Raw genomic sequence first — 23,295 nt, forward strand, 5'->3', positions numbered from 1 at the left:
AATGTATCAAGAAATGAGACTTAGCATGCCATTTTCAAAAAGGAGCTAGAAACAGATTTTGGTTTTCTAGCTGTCAATTTGATTAGCAAGTCCATGTGCATCTACTTTATCCCCACTGTCATTTGGTAAACTTTTGTCAAAGTCTTTTCATTTTCATCAATTGACTTTGTTCAATCTGATATATATAATATAGGGGTTGCTCTGATTTGTGTGATATCCTATAAGTGAGTATTTTCAACTTTTCAACATAATGCTTTCATGTCACAGCATCCTATAAGACACTTTGGGAATTCAAGACCTGTGATGGAGAAACACCCTTGACTTTGGCAGTCAAAGCTGGTCTGGTGGAAAATGTAAGAACTTTATTAGAAAAGGGAGTGTGGCCCAACACAAAAAATGACAAAGGAGAGACCCCCCTTCTGATTGGTAAATGACCTTTTTTTCTAGAACTTTTATAGTTTGAAACAAATAATAAGTATTTATTGGAAACCACTGTATAATGGCTAAAATTGTGATCTCAGCTGCTTCCATTCCCTGAGCTACTTGCCTAACTCCCATGTCTTCTGTCCTGTGATTTTGTTTTCCTATCCCACAAGGATGTCAAATATGAAAGATGGCTATATCCTTCAGTATCCAGTTGTAGAGACTGCAACTAACCAGGAGGGATCTGAATTAGTTTTTTGAAGCCAGAGATAGCAATTTTAAAGGAATATTCTCTAGGTAGGATCCAGTTGTAAGGAGGGTTGCATGTGCAATATGTAGCCAGAAGCAAGAGGTGGAAAGGGATTCCAAAGGGAGACATCAAGTTCACATCAGACTGATCAGGAGAAGCTGGAAGGAAGGGGGGCCAGCAGATTCTGAGCACACGGATGCAGAGCATGGCATCTATGAGGGGTACACTGTGACACAAGGGAAGAATGGGAAACCTGAAGGTGACATTTACCAGCTCTGTCTTGTATATCCTGCTATTTGCTGAACAATAAGAATGGGCAAGTCTGTTTGTGAAAGCAGAGAGTGATAAGATTAACTCCAAATGACCCAGAGATAACATTTCCTTCCTCTTAGGGACATAGGGTGGTGGAGTAAGAATTTGGTGTTGGCACGTGAGATCACTGGGTTTAAATCTTAGCTGTGAATTGCAATCATGGGCCTCAGTTTTCTCAAGTATAAAATGGAAATACAACACCTACCATGCAGAATTGTGATGAAAAATTAGAGAAAAAATATATAAAAGCTCTCACATTAATAGATGCTAAAGAGGGAGGAGCCATTATGAAGTTGTCTGTGTGGCAGGAGGAGGAAAGGGAAGAGGAGCAGGAGCAGGAGGAGAGGGAGGAAAGGACATAAGATTATTTACCAGCAATCACAGAGTAAGACGTTAAAGGTCATAGCTAGTTAAGAACCATCACAGCTCCTGTTCACAGAGGAATCACTTAAAAAAATTTTAAACAACCTGAATATTAAGGAAACCTGAATATTGTTAAGCAAACTTGGATAAATCATGAACATTAGTAAAATATTTGTATTCGATGGCATTGATTCAACAGTATCAATGCAAAAAACATGTATTAAGAAGTCACATTGGCCAGGTGCAGTGGCTCATGCCTGTAATCCCAGCACTTTGGGAGGCCGAGGTGGGCGAATCACAAGGTCAGGAGTTTGAGACCAGCCTGGCCAGCATGGTGAAACCCCATCTTTACTAAAAATACAAAAACAAAAATTAGCTGGGCGTAGTGGCAGGCACCTGTAATCCCAGCTACTCGGGAGGCTGAGGCAGGAGAATCGCTTGAACCCGGGAGGTGGAGGTTGCAGGGAGCCGAGATCTCACCACTGCACTCCAGCCCGGACGACAGAGAGATATGCCGTCTCAAAAAAAAAAAAAGGAAGTCACATTAAGCCAGAGGCTGTCCTGGGTAGTGTGGATATAAAGATGAATGGACTAATCTTCCTCCTTTCAGAGTCTAGGAGGAGAGTTAGATGTGATTTAAATGGAAAATTAGTGTTATAAGTGCTATAATAAAGTATACACTTAAATTAAATTAGGAGAATAAAAAAGCAGTAAATCTGTGAAGTCTTCAAAGAGCCTTGCTCTTGGGGATAGCCTTGAGGGTTGTATAGGGGAACCGCAGGTGTTCTGCCCCTATACAGCTTGCTCAGTGAAGAGGGTCACCACAGCGTGGTGTCATTTTGGCCTGGTTCTTTCTTGCCTACTCTTTTTTTTTTCTGAGACGGAGTCTCACTCTGTCGCCCAGGCTGGAGTGCAGTGGCGCGATCTCGGCTCACTGCAAGCTCTGCCTCCCGGGTTCACGCCATTCTCTTGCCTCAGCCTCCCGAGTAGCTGGGACTACAGGTGCCCGCCACCATGCCCGGCTAATGATTTGTATTTTTAGTAGAGACGGGGTTTCACCGTGTTAGCCAGGATGGTCTCGATCTCCTGACCTCGTGATCAGCCCACCTCGGCCTCCCAAAGTGCTGAGATTACAGGCGTGAGCCACCACTCCCAGCCCCTTCTTGCCTACTCTTGCCCCATGTCAGAACTTTCAGCCTTCACAAATTCAGACAAGACGGGAAAAACAATCTAATCCATATAGTTAGAATACAGACGAAGCTTCTGTGACAAAAAACAAAAACACATCCACAAAGCAAACAAATAAACAAGAATGACTTAAAGAGAAAGAAGTCATTTCTCTGTCACACATTGCAGAATGGCCCAAGGTTGTGAGGGTGGCTGTATCAACATTACAGTGTGTTTCCAAGGTTGCTCCCAATGTCACCATTTTCCAGGCAGCAGGAAGGATGAAAGAGGAAGCCCTAGGCAAGCATCTTCAATTTAAAAAGATGACCAGGACAGTGCACATGGCCTTTCCACTCATGTCCCATTAGTTCAGATTTTGTCACAATGCCACCACACCTTGGGGCAAGGGAGGCCAGGACATTTATTGTCTACCTGGATGGTCTGTGGCCAGCTAAATACTTAGGGCCTCTGTGGCTGAAAGGAAGAGGGGAAGCATAAATACTGAGGAACCAATCATAGTCTCTGCATACATTTTAGCCTGCCTTTAAATCACAGTCATGTGATACTTTTCATAAATAAACCAGAACTCTTTTCCTGAGCACGCTCTACAGACATTAAACAGAATATGTATCTGTGGGTGTTGATTTGCCACTAGTAATGTGACACACACGCACGCGCACACACACACACACATATATATATATATATATATATATATATATATATTTTTTTTTTTTTTGAGACAGAGTCTTGCTCTGTCACCCAGGCTGGAGTGCAGTGGCGCGATCTCAAAACTCTGCCTCCCGGGTTCACACCATTCTCCTGCCTCAGCCTCCCAAGTAGCTGGGACTACAGGTGCCCGCCACCATGCCTAATTTTTTGTATTTTTAGTAGAGGTGGAGTTTCACCATGTTAGCTAGGATAGTCTCGATCTCCTGACCTCGTGATCTGCCCTCCTCAGCCTCCCAAAATGCTGGGATTACAGGCGTGAGCCACTGTGTCCAGCCCGTGACCTATGTTATTTTTTAAAGGCCAGAATATGCCACAGAGTATTTGCAACAACATCTGTGTTGTTTCTATAGATCACCTTGAATTTCTGCACAAAAAGAACAGATTTCCAGAATTGTATACTGCTTCACTTTGCAAATAGAGAATTATTCTCCACCTGCTAGTTTCAATCCACTTATTTCTTAAAGGACAACTAAGCCGTGATTATCACTCCTTGTTTTCTTTTGGCTTCATTTAAATTTTTCTTTAATGCTTAAGGCCTACAACAGAGCAGTAAACATGTACATCCATTTCAAAGTTCCATGTTGGTTTCATTCTCTATGCTAGCAATATCTAAAGTGTAGGAAAGGAACTCTATCACTGAGTTATCAGAATTGAAATAGAATTAATATTAGGAAATAATAAAAGTTAGAAACTAAGTGGTAAGGTTGAGAGAGGACTAAAGTCTCCATGAAGTTAATATCCTGGAGGTGCTCATGTATGTCCTCATCAGCCACACATCTGGGGAAGAGGGACTTTTCCTGGGTTACCTTAATCAGCACCTTTGTTGTGGAACCCATGCCAAGTCTTCTTAGGTTTTATAGGAAAATGGATTATTCATGGCGCTTCCTCAGTTTGTTCTTGAATCTATGGTCTTCTTTGAGATTTGCTCTTCAGAATCCCTTAACTTGTAGAGGAGAGATAAGAGGGAAAAAAGTATTTCTTCTTTTTGTCTGTACAATGCCATGTTAATTTTTCTTATCCTAATGCCATCATCCTTATCTGTATTTATGAGATATCCTTAGAGGGCCAAGAAAAAAATCACTTTTGGCCCCTCTAGGACCCTTATTCCCTATCAGCCATCTGGCCCTTCCTTATTTAAGGTACTTGGATATACTATAGTCATATAGTTACTTGCTGAGTGGTAGATATCTGATTTGTGATGATCTGACACTTACTAAAGGTTTTTGCACTTGGACTCCTTCTCTGCCCACTCCCCTGGAGTTGGTGTCACCTTTCCCTAGTTGGATAGGCACAAGCTGATCCTGGCCAGTGGAGTCCAGAGTAAGGAGGACGCTCAGGGACCGTCTGGCATGACGCTTCAGTCCCACTGCCCTCCATTCCTGATGGCCTTACCCCATTCACAGATCAGTTCATTTTGCTTCAGACATTTTCTTTCTCACAAATCAATACACATCCTCTTCACTCCATTTCCGCTTTTAATCCACCAGTCCTTGTCAAGATAATCAAGATAACCCTTGCCTATCATCTATGCAAAATTCTTAATCTAATTCCCTAAACTCTTCAACTTAAAGTCAGTTTTAAGCATTACTATTGAAGCTATACATTTTAAAAATTAATAAAGAATTTGAACATTTCTGAAAAAAATTCTAAAGAATTCTAAATTTTAGAATTTTAAGTTCTAGAGAAAAAAATTATATATAATATGTAAACATATATATATATATCCATATGTAAAACAAGACATTTTTAAATTATTTTACTTAATCATTTATGTTACACCAATACTGTGCTTTATGAGTTTTCCTTATTTCAGTCATTTATTGGTTAAAAATGTCTTCATGAATTAGCTTGGAAGGGGTTTCCTACCATTTGCATTATTATTTCTATGGGAAATACATTCTTGATTTCAAAAAATTAAATTGGAAGTGAAGTTTTGATTTTTTAAAAACTATCTTAAGTTGAAGATGGCCCATTTATGCAGTTATTTTCATGAAGAGAAACTATTTTAATCAATATGTTTTCTGAGTCAGACAAAAGGTAAAAAGATTATGAGGGAAGAGGCTCATTATTTTAATACATTTTTTCTCTAATTATAAAAACTGCCATCAGAGCAAGAAGATCCATGAGGACACGTTTCTCTTAGTTTGTTTAGCTTACCTGATGTTTGCTCTGCAGTAACACCAGCTAGCGTGAGGTAATTCACTGTAATTAGAGCTGCCAGTGACAGTTGGGCAATTCAGAGAGAGGCATTTGTCAACAGGTTCTACTTTAGACAAGGAGAGGGAGAAAAACTGGAATCTCCTGCAGGGATGGCTTGCCTGCTCCCAAATGAAGTAGGCAAAGTTCGTCTTCATCCTCCCATTACCACATTGGGAGGTGCTTTCCTTCCCTCGGCTTTAGATCCTTTCTGCGTTCTGCCTCCTGGTTACCCTAGAATGTTCCATGTGGCCTCACATCTTCTTCTACGTTTCCCACTATAGGCCCAGACTTTGAGTCTCTCTTTAAATAGAAGGCAGCATAGGCTTCGTCTCTAGGCCGTAAACTCTACGAGTGAGATCCAAATCTGTATCTTCTTCCTATTGTCCACAGTGCATAACACAGAGCCTTTAGTAGAGCTAGCCGTATTAACTGAATAGTAAATGAGTGAGTGAATAAATGATGAGTGAATGTAACTGTGTACATCTCCATTTGTAGTGGCAGCACTCATCCTAATCTGTATTTTAATAAGATTTTACTTACAAGGAAAAGAAAGTTACATTTTTAGAAGTGTATACATCTAAATGGGGACAATCTCTTAATAATCCAAAAGGGGAAAAACCTTGTAACAGTATAATTTCAGCCATTAGAGACGAGCAGAGAGGGAGAGAGACAACTGATTTGGTGAACCTCCTTAATTGTACTACATTAACTGTCACTTCACTCACTGGGAACAGCTGGCCTACGTAGATTCTAAACAATCTTATGGATAATCACCCATTAAAAATATAAGAAAGAGGGCCGAGCGCGGTGGCTCACGCCTGTAATCCCAGCACTTTGGGAGGCCAAGGCGGGCAGATCACGAGGTCAGGAGTTTGAGACCAGCCTGACCAACATGGTGAAACCCTGTCTCTACTAAAAATACAAAAATTAGCCAGACATTGTGGTAGGCACCTGTAATTCCAGCTACTCAGGAGGCTGAGGCAGGAGATTTGCTTGAACCCAGGAGGTGGAGGTTGCAGTGAGCTGAGATTGTGCCATTGCACTCCAGCCTGAGTGAAGGAGTGAGACTCTGTCTCAAAAAAAAAAAGAAAAGAAAAGAAGAAAGGAAGAAAGGAAGGAAGGAAGGAAGGAAGGAAGGAAAGGAAGGGAAGGAAGGAAGAGAAAGAAAGAAAGAAAAGAGAAAGAAAAAAGAAAGCAAGAAAGAAAGAAAGAAAAAAGAAAAAGAAAGAAAGAAAATACATATAATAAGAAAGAGAAATTCATTCAATACTTACTGCTATCTTTTGTGGCAAGGGAAAAAAACCCTGTTTTTATAGGGGAAACCTGATGAACATGATTTACATATGAGGTTCCTGGGTCCTAGGAGTGATATAATAATAATAATAGTCAGTTACTGAGCTCCTGTTTTATACTAGGTACTACACTGAGAATTTTGCATACATTATTTAATTTGTACCACCCAACAACAAATGTTATTTCCATTTTGTTGGTGAAGAAATTAAAATTTAGAAAGAGGGCACACAGCATCCTATCCTAGTGATACGTGTTATTTTCTGTGAAACTCTTACCCCTCCGCCAGGTCTTAAAGAAAAGGTAGTGTCATCTTGTAAACTTACATTTCACAAATATAAACTTGGATATGAGAAATAGAAGGGATATGAGAAATACATTATTTTCATTGTAGAAAAAATGTTACTAGCTAGTATCTATTTCAATACTAAATTCAGTAATTAGTTTAATACCACCTAAAGTATTTGTGTTAATATACTTACTGTTGTTTTTAACAATCATTTTCAAGCTGTAAAAAAGGGCTCCTATGACATGGTATCGACTCTGATCAAATACAACACTAGCCTAGACCAGCCCTGTGTCAAGCGATGGTCAGCAATGCATGAAGCAGCCAAGCAAGGCCGAAAAGATATCATAGCTCTGCTGCTAAAACACGGAGGCAATGTCCACCTGAGAGATGGATTTGGAGTCACACCATTAGGCGTTGCTGCCGAGTATGGTCACTGTGATGTGTTAGAACATCTAATCCACAAAGGTATGTGAAAAGGAATTAAGCTTTCCTGACTTTTGTCCTGCCTGTCGAACTCTCCTTTTCTCCATTCCTCACTCTTCCTCCCCTGAATGTAATTAGGGGAGCTCCTCTTCCTCTGCTGAATGGAACTTGGGATCAGGTTTTCCCACCTGGTCCCTCAGTAAACCCTTATTCTACAACTCAGCTAAGCCCTATACATTGTGACCTGCACATTTACAAGCCCAGTCCTGATTGTCTCGAGACAGAGTTCCATCTGCACATAGATGGCCCATCAGGGCCTCATGCTCATCTTCTCCTTAACTGAATTCCTCCTGTTTTTCCACTCTTCTAATGTAATAATTTCTCTCAACAGGATCGAAAGATTGTGTTTATCTCTAATTCCTCCATCACCTGCTTTCCTAAATCCAATCAGTTGCAAATTCTTGTAGCGTTTCTCTTGTCCTCTCGTTGCAATCCATCTGCCATCCTGATCAGGTCCCTCAATCCTCCCCGGACCAGTGCAAATACTTTCTAACCATTTCCTGGGTTTCTAGTCTCCCATCAGAGAATCACAGTACATACTGCAACTTGGATCCTCTCCCTATAGGGCAGCTAGAATAGTGTTAGCTATCCAAAAAATAACCCCTATTGCATCATCTCAAATTGTTTTACCACGTTTATCCCTCACTGCTCCCATCTTGTATCCTACATTCCAGTTAAAATACACTAGCAGTATTCCCAAACATACCTTGCATTCCTTCTCTCTGGGTTTGGGTCAGGTCATTGCCTTCATCTCTTCAGCACAATTCAAAGTCAATCTCTTGAGACACCTCCTCCCTAAATCCTTTCCTAATTCTTCCCAACAGATTGTGACACTGCCCTTTCTTAAACCCTCCAGGTGCTTTATACAACTACAGAACCATGAGTTAAGGAAACCTAACTCCTAAACTGGTTGAACCACTACTCACTGTGAGACCCTAGCCTTGTTCCTTAAATATCTGGTCCTCAGCGTCCTCATCTGCAAATGAACTCTAGCACCACATGATCCCCAGTGATTCCCTATGGGAAAAAGACTAACATTTTTGAGGTCTGCCAATACAACCACACTTAATTTTCAAATAAGCCCTGTGAAGTAAGCTGTATTAATCATTCACAGATGTGGAAATAGAGGTGCATAGAAGTAAATGGCTAGCCCCCCAGCTCTCATCATAAGCAGCAGAGCCACAGTCCCCTATATCATGTCTCCTTGTCTTAATGTCAGTGTCACTGGAATATCATACAGTTTGTGCTGTCTGATATTTTGTTTCATTTCCCCTCTAAGCTCCTTAGAGTAGTCACACTTATTCTTCTTAGGGTCACACACACTGATTGCACGTAGAGGGCAATAAAGTATTTGTTAATACTTTATTAACTGTAAGTATTTGTTAAGTTAAAATAGAGGGGGCCGGGTACCATGGCTCATGCCTGTAATCCCAGCATTTTGGAAGGCCAAGGTGGGTAGATTACTTGAGGCCTAGAGTTCAAAACCAGCCTGGCCAACATGGCGAAACCTTGTGGTGGCACACACCTGTAATCCCAGCTACTCAGGAGGCTGAGGCAGAAGAACTGCTTAAACCCAGGAGGCAGAGGCTGCAGTGAGCTGAGATCACACCACTGCACTCCAGCCTGGTCGACAGAGTGAGACTCCGTCAAAAAAATAAAAAATAAATAAATAAAAAATAAATAAATATAAATAAAAATTAAAAAAAAATTTTAAATAAAAAACTACTGTCTTTAAATTAAAAAGTCTAATGAGCCTTTTTCAGAAGAATTTGCCTATCATGAAAATTGACTTAGTTTCTCTCATGATTTTTGGCCCAAAGATTTTCTAATAAAACAAACCATGCTGCATGCATGACTGTTTATTGAAAATATAGAAAACATGGAGGCCCTTAATTCTATACTTTTTAAGTACTAACCAGAAAGGAACACAACAGGTTTTGTGGGGCTTTCTTGTTTGTTTTTTTCTTTGTTTTCGAGATGGAGTCTCACTCTGTTGCCCAGTCTGGAGCACAGTGGCATGATCTCGGCTCATCACAACCTCCACCTCTCAGGCTCAAACGATTCTCCTGCTTCAGCCTCCTGGGTAGCTGGGACTACAGGTGCACGCCACCACGCCCAGCTAATTTTTGTATTTTTAGTAGAAACAGGGTTTCACCATGTTGGACAGGCTGATCTCGAACTCCTGACCTCATGATCCACCTGCCTCAGCCTCCCAAAGTGCTGGGATTACAGGTGTGAGCCACCGTGCCCAGCCCCACAGCAGGTTGTTTTTAAGGGGATTGTTTAAACAATACCATCCAGTTATCATTATGCCACATGCTTTATACCGCCAGGTGGTGACGTGCTTGCTTTGGCGGATGATGGGGCATCGGTGCTGTTTGAGGCAGCAGGAGGTGGCAATCCCGACTGCATTTCCCTCCTGCTGGAATATGGAGGAAGCGGAAATGTACCTAACCGAGCAGGGCATCTTCCTATACACCGAGCTGCCTATGAGGGGCATTATCTGTGAGTGATAAATTATAGGGTAATTATTTGAGTTAAAAAGGCAAATTTGTATATACAGTATAATCACAAGTCTATATGTAATACCTTTCAAAATCCAAGGAGAAATAGGCATAATCTTCAGGTTTTGATGCTCCAAATTTACATATTTAGAACTTATTTAATTTTCCTCCTTTTGATATTCTTGTACTTCCAAAAAATGAATTTATAGTACTTTTATAATGAAAAGAAATTTTCTTTTAGAAGGAATTAAGGCATAAGTGAGAATTCTGCACAAGCCACTCAAGAGTGCCTTTCTGTTTACAAATGTATTCAACAAAAGGCTACAGAGTTTCTAAAAATTTTGCCCTTGACAAAGGATTAAAATTTGTAGCAATACTATCAGTGTTATTCCAGTTATTTCCTAACATCTCCAAGATATTATAGTATAATGTCAAATGTATTCTTGAATAGAAAAGTTTCATTATAAGTTTAGATTTTTTTATTCCATACAAATGGTTGAATAGATTCTTAAATCACAAAATATACCTAATTAACACATTGGTAGAAGTCTAGATCCCTATATTAAACTACCCACCATGAGAAGATGGCTTTAGGCAATTAAATATATTTCATAAGCTCAAAAACTTTGAAGTAATTGGGCTTTATAGATTTCAGTGGGCCATTGGCTAAGTGACCAGTGACGCATAATTGATGCTAAGTGACATGTTGTTAGAGTTTACCTGGATTTACTCCCAGTGTTCATAAATTCACAACAGTAGGCACAAGAGATCAGGTTCTCCTTGCCTGTGGCTCTCACACATGTCTAGCTGGTTAGTCAAGTGTGAAACTCACAACTATATCACATGTACTTAGAAACATAAACTGTGGTTGGTTATCTCAATTGGACTGATGCAAGGTTGATGGAATACTAAAGACTCTTCTTTTGGCTAATAATTTAATTGCAAGTTATATGGAAGCAGACAGAGTGTACATGGTCAATACTAAAAAATAGATTGTATAGGAATCAGTGAAAGAGGAATAATTCATAAGAATTCGAAAAGGCCCAAATTCTTGTCCTGCTCTACATCTAACTGTGTGACCTTGGACAATCATTTTGCCTCTCCAAACTTCAGATTGTTCTTCTGTTAAATGAAGCAGTTGGACTGAATGACATCCAGGGTCACTTCCTATGACCCCATGATCCTAATGGTCAAGATTACGAAGCATTCCTCTATGGCATTAGAAAGGCTTACTTTTCTCCTATATTTTTAAAAATAGTATTGGTTACCTGTAAATATTATATTGTTCAGAGGAAAATTGGAAGATGGGGAGGGTTCCTGAGGAACCACAATTCTAGGAAAAAACGTATAAGATGCAGTTTCCCAGGAATATTTAGAACAGAAAGTTAAATCAAAACTGAGCTACATTACACTAAACTAAATAGTTGTACCTCGGCAGACAAAGGTTAAATGTTTCAGTATAAAGTTATCTAGAGAAAATAAGGGAAACTATACAATTTGCATTCACTTATCTAGTGAGAACAGTAGTTTATTTAATTTCTTGATTTTCTTTATGGAAAGTAGATATTTGACTTTTTTCTTTTAGTGCACTGAAATACCTTATCCCAGTAACATCTAAAAATGCAATTCGGAAAAGTGGGCTAACACCAATTCACTCAGCAGCAGATGGACAAAATGCACAGTGTCTAGAACTGCTCATTGAAAATGGTTTTGATGTCAACACTCTACTTGCTGACCACATTTCCCAGAGCTATGACGATGAGAGGAAGACTGCGCTGTATTTTGCCGTTTCTAATAATGATGTTCGTTGCACAGAAGTCCTTCTGGCTGCAGGTGCAGACCCAAACTTAGATCCCCTCAACTGTCTTCTTGTGGCAGTGAGGGCCAATAATTATGAAATTGTCAGGCTGCTTCTCTCCCATGGAGCTAATGTCAATTGTTATTTTATGCATGTGAATGACACTCGTTTCCCCAGTGTCATTCAATATGCCCTAAACGACGAGGTAATGCTGAGGCTATTGCTGAATAATGGCTATCAAGTGGAGATGTGCTTTGACTGCATGCATGGTGACATCTTTGGAAATTCATTTGTGTGGTCAGAGATACAGGAAGAGGTGCTGCCAGGATGGACATCTTGTGTAATAAAAGATAACCCGGTGAGTTATGCCTTTTCTGCTTTATATTGGGTCATCATTCTAATTTAATACACGTTCATTCAATTAGGGATGTTACAAGAAAAGAAAAATAAACTCTAATTTTTCTATTTTTCTTTTTTTTCAATTTTTGTTTGCAATGATGTAGGGATATAAGCATAAATCTAGCCCCCAACCTCTCCCCCAAAAATATGTTGTTTGTTTTTTCTTGACTTGAAAACTGAATGTAGAAGAATGTGAAAACGTATGCAATTAGTCACTTCTGCCTGTTTGGTGGAATATTGGGGCCAGATGGAAAGAAGCATGACTTCTCCATGCTTTGCTGACTACAGTCACATCAGAGCCAGGCGAGTCTTCAGGACCAATGGTTTCACAGAGAGAAGCAATTTATTTTTAATTTTTGTTCACTACAAGGAGGGATCTTTTATTTTCTGTAATAAGACAAAGAGTAATTTTTTCATAACACAATTGAGTGTTTATGTATATGGCATATTAAAAATACTACTAAATTAAATTTTATCAATTCTCTCAGTTCTGTGAGTTTATTACAGTTCCTTGGATGAAGCACTTGGTAGGCAAAGTTACTCGTGTACTAATAGATTACATGGATTATGTTCCTCTGTGTGCTAAACTGAAGTCTGCACTAGAAGTACAGAGAGAATGGCCAGAAATCCGCCAAATACTAGGTAAAAACCAAAAGTTTTGCCTACAATTTTTAAATTAAGAACATATATGGAGGAAATTTCTTAATGTCTTCTTTGATACTTTTCCTATGCTACTCTACTGTATTTCCAGAATTATCTGGGTTTTAAAATCATCCTTAACACTTCCTCTGTTGTAAGATACATATTTTCATTTTTCTTTATATTTTCCAGCTTTGTAATTGAATAATGAGTAATACTACAGCTATATTAACGTTCTGATTACAAATCATTTTAAAAATTAACTTCTATAATATCATACAATATGTAGACTGCAAACTCCACGTGGGTAGAGATCTACTTTGTTTCTTGTTATATTCGCAAGGCTTAGCATAGTGCCTAATAAGTAGTTCATTTCAATAAATATGGAGTAAATGAATGAAAGAAGGGATTAGAGTTACTCTTTTTTGACATGCTTTCTCTGGGGTCTTTATTGACAAAGTCCTACCATCAAAGGTTAGTATTTGTAGACAGGCCATTTTGTCTTTTCTAGGTGAAAGTTTACCATGAAAATGAATCATACAAGTTTCAATGAAAGTACATTTTTAAATAATCCAAATACAAATAAAAATCAGAAAAATATCATAGATTTGAGATGCTTTCACTTTCAAAATATGAGTTTGGAAAAATAAACTTTCAAAACCTAGTTGGACATCAATTTCATGAAGCCTAAATAAGCATTATAGAATTTTATATGACATTTAAATAATTTGACATTTTTAATATACCTGAATCAGCCTTCCCCTGGAATTAATTCTATAATAGAAGAGACTTTGCAGCAACTAAAACAGGAGTCTTGGAAAATCTGATGAGTAATACAGTATTGTTAGCCCAGAAATTGAGCTCTGGGGTCAGATAGACCTAGAATGAAATGAAATTCTGGCCTTGCCTAGGAGTAGGATTGCTAGGTTATAAAATGCATATGTAATTCAGGACTGATGTTTTCATGATAAAAAGCAACAATTTATTGTTACCATTTTTGCTTCTCTAAATGGAGGAGGATATTTTATTTCCTATAAAAAGACCAAGATAGCCATCCTAGTTGTGTGACTTTGAGCAAGTTACTTATTCTTCTTATGCTTAGGTTTTCCCATTGCAAAGTAGATGTAAGATAGTATTAACCTAATAAGGTTGTTGTGGGAATCTAAAGAAATAATGCATATAAGGTGGCAGTGTCTAGAATATTTAAATTACTTAACAAATTTATTTAGTTTTAAAACTAAAGTAGTAACATTTTTATGTTTTTATTACCTGGTAAGTTTATGTGAGGTATCTGAAATGTATATGTACAGTGTGCTATGAAATATCGTACAGTTAAGTATTACCATGCTTATTTTTTACAAATAAAAAGCTAAGGCTAAGGGAAATTACAAAACAGTCTAGACCCTATGCATTCTTGGAAACCACTTCTCTAAGTTCCCTTCCCGGATTTAAGCCTGCATTGAGAGTAAAATCAAAAATTGGGCAGGACAGAAACAAGAAAGGATCCACAAAAAAGTTGAGATGGCAAACAGAGCCAGGAAACCTCGGAGATCTAACCACCATATTTTGGGTCATTGCAAGAAAATAATAGAGCAAGAAGCTCTGTAAAGTTAGAAGCACTATGTGGAACAAAGCATCCTTCTAAAAATTCAAGAAAACTAAATGCAAATAAAAATGAGCAACAGAGAGGGCGCAGTGGCTCACGCCTGTAATCTCAGCACTTTGGGAGGCCGAGGCGGGCTGATCACGAGGTCAGGAGATTGAGACCATCCTGGCTAACAAGGTGAAACCCCGTCTCTACTAAAAATACAAAAAATTAGCCGGGCATGGTGGCGGGCGCCTATATTCCCAGCTACTCAGGAGGCTGAGGCAGGAGAATGGCGTGAACCTGGGAGGCGGAGCTTGCAGTGAGCCGAGATTGCGGCATTGCATTCCAGCCTGGGGGACAGAGTGAGACTCCGCCTCAAAAAAAAATAATAATAATAATAGAAAGAAGAACAGAATAATATCCCCAAGGGCAATGAATACATAAAAAATGCACTCTCAGAACAATCAAAATTCAAACCTTCTATTTCAAAAATGAGCTAAAAAGCATGAGGAAAATAATGAAAGAACAGATATGAAAGAACAACATGAGTCAAAATTTGAAAAATTCAGAAATCAGGTAACAACTGAGGAAATAATTAGGAATAAAAAATAGAAAAAATTAATGTCAAATGTGAAGACTGAACTAGAATGAAAACAAGAACTAGCAACACAGTTGCCAATACATTGAGATATAAAAGAGGATACGGAAGAAAAATTTTAAATCAAATATAAATGAAGAAAAGGATTTTAAAATATATATATTTGTTTATTTCAATAGGTTTTGGGGGAACAGGTGGTGTTTGGTTATATGGATAAGTTGTTTAGCGGCGATTTCTGAGATTTTGGTGCACCCATCACCTAAGCAGTGTACACTGTACCCAATGTGTACTCTTTTATCCCTGACCCACCCTTCCCCCTGAGTCTTCAAAGTCCATTGTATCATTCTTATGCCTTTGCATCCTTGTAGCTTAGATAAAAGGATTTGAAAGACAGCTAAAAACATTGATGACAGACAATGAATAGTCAATATATGGATAATAGGATTCCTTGAAAAGGAAAACCAAATCAAAGGAACATAACAAATACAAAAAACTAAGTTTCAAGAAAAACTTGTAATAAAAAAGAAAGATTTGAAACTATAATATATAAAATACTATATCCTTTGGGCACATAGGCAAAAAGAACAAGTGACTTATAAGGGAAAAAATAGATTATTATTAAACTTTTCATCAACAATACTTTATGCCAAAAGAAAATGGAGTAACATATTTAAGACTCTCCTTGGAAGGAAAATGTGAGCCAAGGATGCTTACACAGCAAAATTGACTTCAATGATCAGTGTAGGCAAACTGTTGTCAGCATGCAAGAACTCAGGAAATATTGTTCCTCTTACTGACGTCTGAAGGATCTACTAAGAAATGGCCTTTAGACAACCCAAAATGATTAGTGAGATATCACCATGAGGACTAGTATTAAACAAGGCTAACACTAAACAGAATGCCAAGACTAAGTGAGAGTTAAAAGGGAGAAGATGCAACACGTAATGGTTATATGCTCTGATAAAATAGATATAACACAATTATTTATTTTTGAACATTAGTAAATAGATAAAATAAATAACATTTAATAATTAAAATACATATTTTTAAATATCTTAAAATATTGATGGTGATATAATATTGTTATGCTGAGGATGACAGATATATTCAGTAAATGAGTAATTAAGGAATATTCCAATTCCATTATTCTTTGTATCCTTGAAACCAAGGATTGTCAGTGTGGCAGAAAGAAAATAAAGATGTAATAGAGAAGAGATTAAAGAAAAATCCTGTAGTCCTGAATTTGAATTAGAAGTAACAATATAAACTCATAAGCTATTTTATCTTGAAAGCATCTGTGTGCATGTGGACTATGCTGTGTGTGTGTGTGAGTGCATGCGCGTCTGTCTGTTTACAGATAAGTCTTAGAAATAATGATAAACCCAGTAGCAATGAGCATTCCTACAACCCAGATTTTGGCCTGGAAATGCCATTTCCTAACAAAAGAAACCAGGGTTTTTGCTGGAGGTTGTTTTGTTTTGTTTTTGAGAAATGGATGATTGCATCTGGGGAAGGAAATGAATAAAATGAACCTGGAACATCTGGTCATACCAGAAAGCAAAGAAACTCTGAAAGACTACATGATTCATGACAAAAGAATTCAGGGGCTAACTTGAAGAGGCTCCAACTGGCCAAAGATGGGACAATTTAAGTTTCAAAAAGGGTAATGATTTCAATGAATTGAAACCAATCTACTTAAATATACGATTTGTGGGTTTTTTTCTTTTTTTTTCCTTCAACTTGTATTTTAAGTTTTAGGGTACATGTGCAGGATGTGCAGGTTTGTTACACAGGTAAACATGTACCATGGTGGTTTGCTGCACAGATCATCCCATCATCTAGGTATTAAGTCCAGCATCCATTAGCTATTCTTCCTGATGCTCAAACTCTCCCAGCCACACCCCCGACAGGCCCCAGTATGTGTTGTTCCCCTCCATGTGTCTGTGTGTTCTCATCATTCAGCTCCCAATTATAAGTGAGAACATGCAGTGTTTGGTTTTCAGTTCCTGCATTAGTTTGCTGAGGATAATGGTTTCCAACTCCATCCATGTCCCTGCAAAGGACATGATCTCATTCCTTTTTATAGCTGCACACTATTCCATGGTGTATATGTACCAAATTTTCTTTATCCAGTCTATCCTTGATAGGCATTTAGGTTGGTTCTATGTCTTTGCTATTGCAAATAGGGCTGCAATGAATATATGTGTGCATGTACCTTTACAATAGAATGATTTATTAAATATACAATTTTGAAAAAAACTGGTCAGCTCCAGAATATGATAGAAAATCAACTCATTATCTTAAAAACTGATAAAAGAAAGACTTAAGCATTTATTCTGCCTTACATATATATATACATATATATAAACTGTGCCATTAGTAACTAAAGAGTAGATAAGTAAAAGCATTCCTTTATAAAAGTATTCTAAACAATTTTAAAAGATATAATTAGTTATCACCATTATATAGCCTCCAATAAATTAATGGATGTAGTCAATGAGCATCAACAGCTGCTAATATGTAGCCCCCAAAGAATGAACACAGAACCTGCTATAGTTTTGCCAAAGAGATCAAACCTGAGCCTGATCAAGTCTCTGGATCCAGTTATCAATTTGCAAGAAATAGAGGAGACAGTGGGACATGGAACTGCACCACGGAAATGCAATCGGCAAAGTTCAGGCTGTGGGAAACTATAGGGCATTTGGGTTCTTCAAAGATTAGTTGAAAAGACAAGAAGGGGATGGAGAGAATAACTTGCAGATTAAAAAAGACGTAAAGGACATAGCAAAAAGTTTTTAAATGTATTGTCAATACTATAGTGCAGGGATAATGCACTTAGATGATGAAATTCTAAAGAAAGTGATTACAATTCAGAATAGTAGTTATTTATGGCAGGAGAAAGAAATAAAGAAGGACGGATTGTAGAATAATTTCTTTGGTCTCTGGCAAAGTTCTATTTCCTATAGACCTAGGAGGTGATTATGGATGTTCAACTAATAATTACTTACACAACTTATGAAACTATACATGTGTACTTTCTTTCTCTATTTTATTTTGCAATAAAAAGCTTAAAACCTTCTCTTTTTTAGCTTGGAGATTGCAAGGCAGAGAAAAATGGTGAGACTTAGATAAATTAATTTCTCAAGGTAATAGACATAGAAAAATAACAAAGTGAAGATTTCAACCCTTGTTTGTCTTACTTGAAAACAGACTCTTTCTACAATACCATTATACTTCCTGTCATAGAAAGAACAGACTTTGCTTTTAAATGGAAATTAATTGCTCACTTTTTTTTTTTTGCAAAATACTTACTAATTCTGATGACTTTAGAAAGACAATCCAAGTAAGAATAAGGCCAGGAAGTTTTTTTTTATTGTTTCCATCATATATTACTGCAACGAGAGTCGAAGCCAGTTGATTGCTGTGAGTGTGATTAACCACTGGATGTCAGGAGTCCTCCAGCTATCTGTAAGGCAGCGTATTGGTTAGGAAAAAAAAATTGTATTTTTTTTTAGATTTTTTTTTTTTTGCTTATTTTGGTAATGTTGCATCAATAATATTTGGGAACATTGTTTTTAATTTTAAATGATAAATCGTTTATATCATCAAATGTAATAGAGATGTGATCATGTTTATTATTGCATTGAATGACAGTTAATATTTATCGGATGGTTACAATGTACTGAGCACTTTTCTAATACTTTACACGATTTGTTTAATCTTCAAACAACCCTATGAGATAAGTACTGTTGTTATCCTTATTTCACAGATGAGAATACCAAACTCACAGACATTAAGCGATTTGCCCAAGGTCACACAAATATTAAGGGGCAGAGCTAGGAGTTTAATCCAAGCTGACCAGGTCCAGAGCGCACATCTAAGCCTGAATGCTATGCTGCTCCTTCATTCGTTCATATTGCTGCTATAAAATCGCAATCTTCCAATTATAATATAGATAAAGTAAGAATTGAAAATATCAGATATTTAAATAATATTAGTATATTTTTTGAGAATATACAAGGTTTAAGTATCAGACACTGGAAACAAAACTCAGATTGGATTATTCACGATAGATGGAATCATCTGCGTCGACGTTTCATGGATAATTATTTATCAGACAGATTGGTAGGAGAAAGAAAGTGAAGGAATATATCTCTATAATACTTAGCTCTAAAAAATAAAGAAGAGATGTGAGCATTTGCTTTCTTAAGTCCATTTATTCATTCCACAAATTCTAGTTGAACACCTACCATGAGCCAGACTCTCTTCCTGGCACAGAGACAGACTAAATTTCTGCCCTCGTGGAGCTTACATTCTAGAGGAGTAGACCAGAATGTTCAATTACAATTTGAATTTCACTTAAAATCACCAGTTACTAAAGTGTGCATACATGTTTTTCAGAATACACTACTCATGTTATTCTTAAATAGTCATATCTTAGGGGTCAATCCACTAGTTAAAAAAATTTTTTGCTTATTTTCCCGATTTCTTTTAGAGAATCCTTGTTCATTGAAGCATTTGTGTCGGTTAAAAATTCGACGACTTATGGGTCTCCAGAAACTCTGCCAGCCAGCCTCAATGGAGAAGCTTCCTTTACCACCAGCTATTCAAAGATACATATTATTTAAAGAGTATGATCTCTATGGACAAGAGCTAAAATTGCCATAACTTAATATTTTAAAATGTGATTTAAAAAAATATGTTGAAATGTGATTCCCTCAGATAATTTCTTGTAACCATTTTACATCCTTAATTGTAAAGTGTATTTAAATTAATTGACAGTTTTATAGGTTATCATGTGGTCTTGTGGGAACACCATGATTTATGTCTTTAAAGACATTTGCATTTTTTAAAGATAGTATTTTGAACTTAGATTTGTATCTTTGTTTGCTGCAAGTCATCAAACTCTCCCTATCAAGTGGCTCCTACAATATCCACAATCAAGTCTCTATGTTTAAAAAACAGATAACCACTTTCTCAAACCCACATCTGCCAGTTGCTGGCCCTATTCTGTCTTTCATGGTCTTGCTCTGTAAAAGAGCTCCTCCTGCCTGTAAGTTCACAGACTGTGATCTGGCATCTGCCCCTCCACTGCTTTTCTCAAGGTCCCTGACAATCTCTTTGTTGCTAAATTCAGTGAACATTCTTCAGTCCCTCTTCCAATCGATTCCTACCGCGTCCAACATTGTTGCCTGTTCCTTGCTTGAAATGATACCTCTTTCCTTGTTTCTCACAAAACCTGTTCTCTTGGGTGTCCTCCCACCTCCCTAGACACTCTGTCTCTGGCTTCTGCCTAGCTCATCTCTAGCCAATCTTATAGTTATATATCTTAAGCCCTCTTCTTTTTGTTCTTTCAGTTATATATCCTAAGCCCTCTTTGCTTTGTTCTCTGGGAAATTTTATCCACATCCATGGTCTTAATCATTTTGCTAGAGACTACAAAATTTCCATCCGAAGCTCAGCTCTTTCTCTCATGTTCTCCCGACCTATGTAGACAATTGGCCTAATGAACATTTGAACACAAAGACACCTCAAATTCCACATGTCCCCAGATGAACTAAAAAAAAAAAAGCTCTTTCTCGAGCTCAATAGTTAGCACAATGCTCGATTCAGTTTCCAAAGAAAAAAGCCTGGACATGAGGCTTGACCATCCCATTTTCCTCACCCAATAAGACAAATCACCAAATCCTATTATCTCCTGAAGTCATCTTCCACGCAGTGCCCCCCCGCACCCGGCATTTGGCCCTAAGTCTATTATCTTCTTTTTCCTGGGCTAATACAGTGCTGCTTATCTGGCTCCCCTGCCTCTGTCTTGCCCTGTCCCAAACACTTTCTACATACAGCATCTCAGAATAGTCTTTTACAAATATAATAGAGTTTGACTTCTCTGCTTAAGATCATTCCCATTGCTCTTAAATTCCAAAGTTCTTACTTGAACTTTCATGATCTAACTCCTGCCTTCTTCTTTAGCCTCATCTCTGGATGTCTCCCTTTCCTTCCTTCCCTTGAACCTTCTAGAATTTTATTTTTTAAACAGTGATTCCCGGACTTTAAGGTGTCATACACCAATAGGTTTTGTTGTGTTAATTTTTCAAAAAGAGTCATTAAAAAATACCATCTACTCTCACCATCATTTCATAAAAGAGGGGTCATTTTAATGCCAGAAAATAAGATGGTCATAAATTCAGTCACTCAAGTTGAATGACTTTTACTTTGAAAAGACCTCACACTGCTCTCATTTCCCCACTGACAAGTGAGAATTTCACTGTGGGCCATCAAATATCTGAGGACCTTTGTATGGGGAACCACTGCTGTAGAATAGACCATGCTCTCTTTTAACCTCAGGGTCTTCACATTTCCTTCTCTCATCTGGAACTCTCTTTCCACTTTTTCTGCACCCTTTCACCTAATCAACTCGCACTTACCCTATAGGTCTCAGCTGAGATGTTGCTTCCTCTAGGACGGGAAGCCTCAGCACAGAACTTGTCGTGCCATATTATAGATGCCTGTGTTCCCACTAGACTATAAGCTCTATGAGGGCAGGTTCTATGTTTGTTGTGTTTTCCAGTGCTTTCTCAGGGCCAAACACATTCCCTAGAGCATGGAGTTCAATAAGTATTTGTTGAACTATATTGAATAAGTGACAAAAATAATCAGTGACATAATGGCGAAATAATAGTTTTAAATTTCTGAGTGAGTTATGTAATCTTATAATTATTTAATGTTATTCTTAGATTTTAATAGTGTATTTTTCTTATATTTATTTTTACCTTGTTACTATATTCTTTCAACAGTAATATCTCACTAGTCTATAAAGTTTTCAAGTTGTATTTAGCTTTAGTTACCTTTGAAAGATAAATAAGCATAAAAAATTGTACAATTAGGGCTATAATTTTAACTTCTTGTATTCCCTAGAGGATATATTTTATATGTAAATTAAACTGTAATGTATTTATCTTTAATTGTAACATCTTGTATACAAGATTTTATTATTCTTGTGTTGCACTCTTAGATGTGGTTAAATGTATTGTTACCTAAAAATATTACTCTAATGAATAAAAAATCATATTGAGGTTATAACTCTGCTTTATGATACTTCATATATTAAACTTTTGCTCACTAAAGCTTTGACATTTTATTTGATATATATTTGTGTAGATAATATTCAAGAAATACTTGGATATAAAGATATGAATTAACTGCACATGCTATGGGTTTTTAAAAGTGGCTTTTTGGCATTTATGAAGCAAGAGAAAAATGTGTCTTATGAAAAAGAAGCAATTGCTGTATCTAAATCAGATTTGATCTTTTGCTCACCATATTTTGGGTTTTTCTAGCAGTGTATTTGTTTTTGAGATGGCTGGATAGAAAAAGGAATTAATTTCCATCTCATTAGGATTCTGTTTCTTCTAGAGTATGTCACTTTATCCGGGAAAGGGTAACAGCTGCTCCTCCCTAGTCAGCATTAGGAGAAGCCAAACATTCTACAGTGGAGCCTGTCTAGCCACTGTGGAATCAACATGGCAGAGTTTGGATGTCATCTTCCCCCATGCTGCCAAGATGTCTGTGGCTGTTTTAGTCCCTGTGGATTTTGTTTTGTATCACACAGAGAGTCCGGGTGGAAAACAGCAGATCTGAACTCTCATTAAGCATGTCTTATCTTTCCATAGGCCATCATTAAATAGGATCTCCATTTCTGGCTGAAGATAATTTTAAGAAGAGCATTGAAACCAAGTGCCTCCTGAAGAATATGGTTTAATCATTTTAATTAGTCACAGAACATGTTTTCTGTTAATAGGATGTCAATGCAGAAGATGTGAGAACGATTGTATCAATGTGCAGCAAATATTCATAGGTAACACCGTCTTTAATGCAGGCTTTTGAACAACCAGAACCTGTGGGTCAGACAGCATGGAAACTAACGATATGGAGTATCTTATGACACAGAGAACATACATAAGCCTTTTTCTTGTCACTGACCTTTTACCAGAAATTCCTATGCAAATTTTGATTGCAAGTTTCATACTCTTATGTATATAGCCACCTTCCAATCAGAAATTACTTAGGAATATAAAAATTATAAGCTGCTTCAGCAACATGAATGCAGCTGGAGGTCATAATACTACAAGAATTAATGCAGGAACAGAAACCAAGTACCACATGTTCTCACCTATAAGTGGGAGCTAAACATTGAGTATACACGGACATAAAGATGGGAACAATAGATACTGTGGACTACTAGATGGAGAAGGAAGGAGGAT

At 37.5% G+C, this 23,295-nt stretch overlaps 1 protein-coding gene across 2 annotated transcripts in view; it reads left to right on the plus strand.

The window, feature by feature from the left end:
- ASB15 (ankyrin repeat and SOCS box containing 15) overlaps positions 1-22,158 on the plus strand; it is a 37,973-nt gene extending 15,815 nt beyond the window's left edge. Inside the window, exons 7-12 of one of the 2 annotated variants that reach the window (XM_003261265.2) lie at positions 268-426; positions 7,245-7,490; positions 9,842-10,013; positions 11,598-12,168; positions 12,698-12,851; positions 19,530-22,158. In XM_003261265.2, the coding sequence (XP_003261313.1) occupies positions 268-426; positions 7,245-7,490; positions 9,842-10,013; positions 11,598-12,168; positions 12,698-12,851; positions 19,530-19,702 (1,475 nt within the window). In that variant the 3' untranslated portion in view covers positions 19,703-22,158. The remainder of the gene's footprint in view (positions 1-267; positions 427-7,244; positions 7,491-9,841; positions 10,014-11,597; positions 12,169-12,697; positions 12,852-19,529) is intronic. The other variant, XM_003261264.3, reaches the window with a different exon arrangement.
- The last annotated feature ends 1,137 nt before the right edge of the window (positions 22,159-23,295 follow it).

Source organism: Nomascus leucogenys, chromosome 13, assembly GCF_006542625.1.
Source record: "Nomascus leucogenys isolate Asia chromosome 13, Asia_NLE_v1, whole genome shotgun sequence".
NCBI classification, from domain to species: Eukaryota; Metazoa; Chordata; class Mammalia; order Primates; family Hylobatidae; genus Nomascus; species Nomascus leucogenys.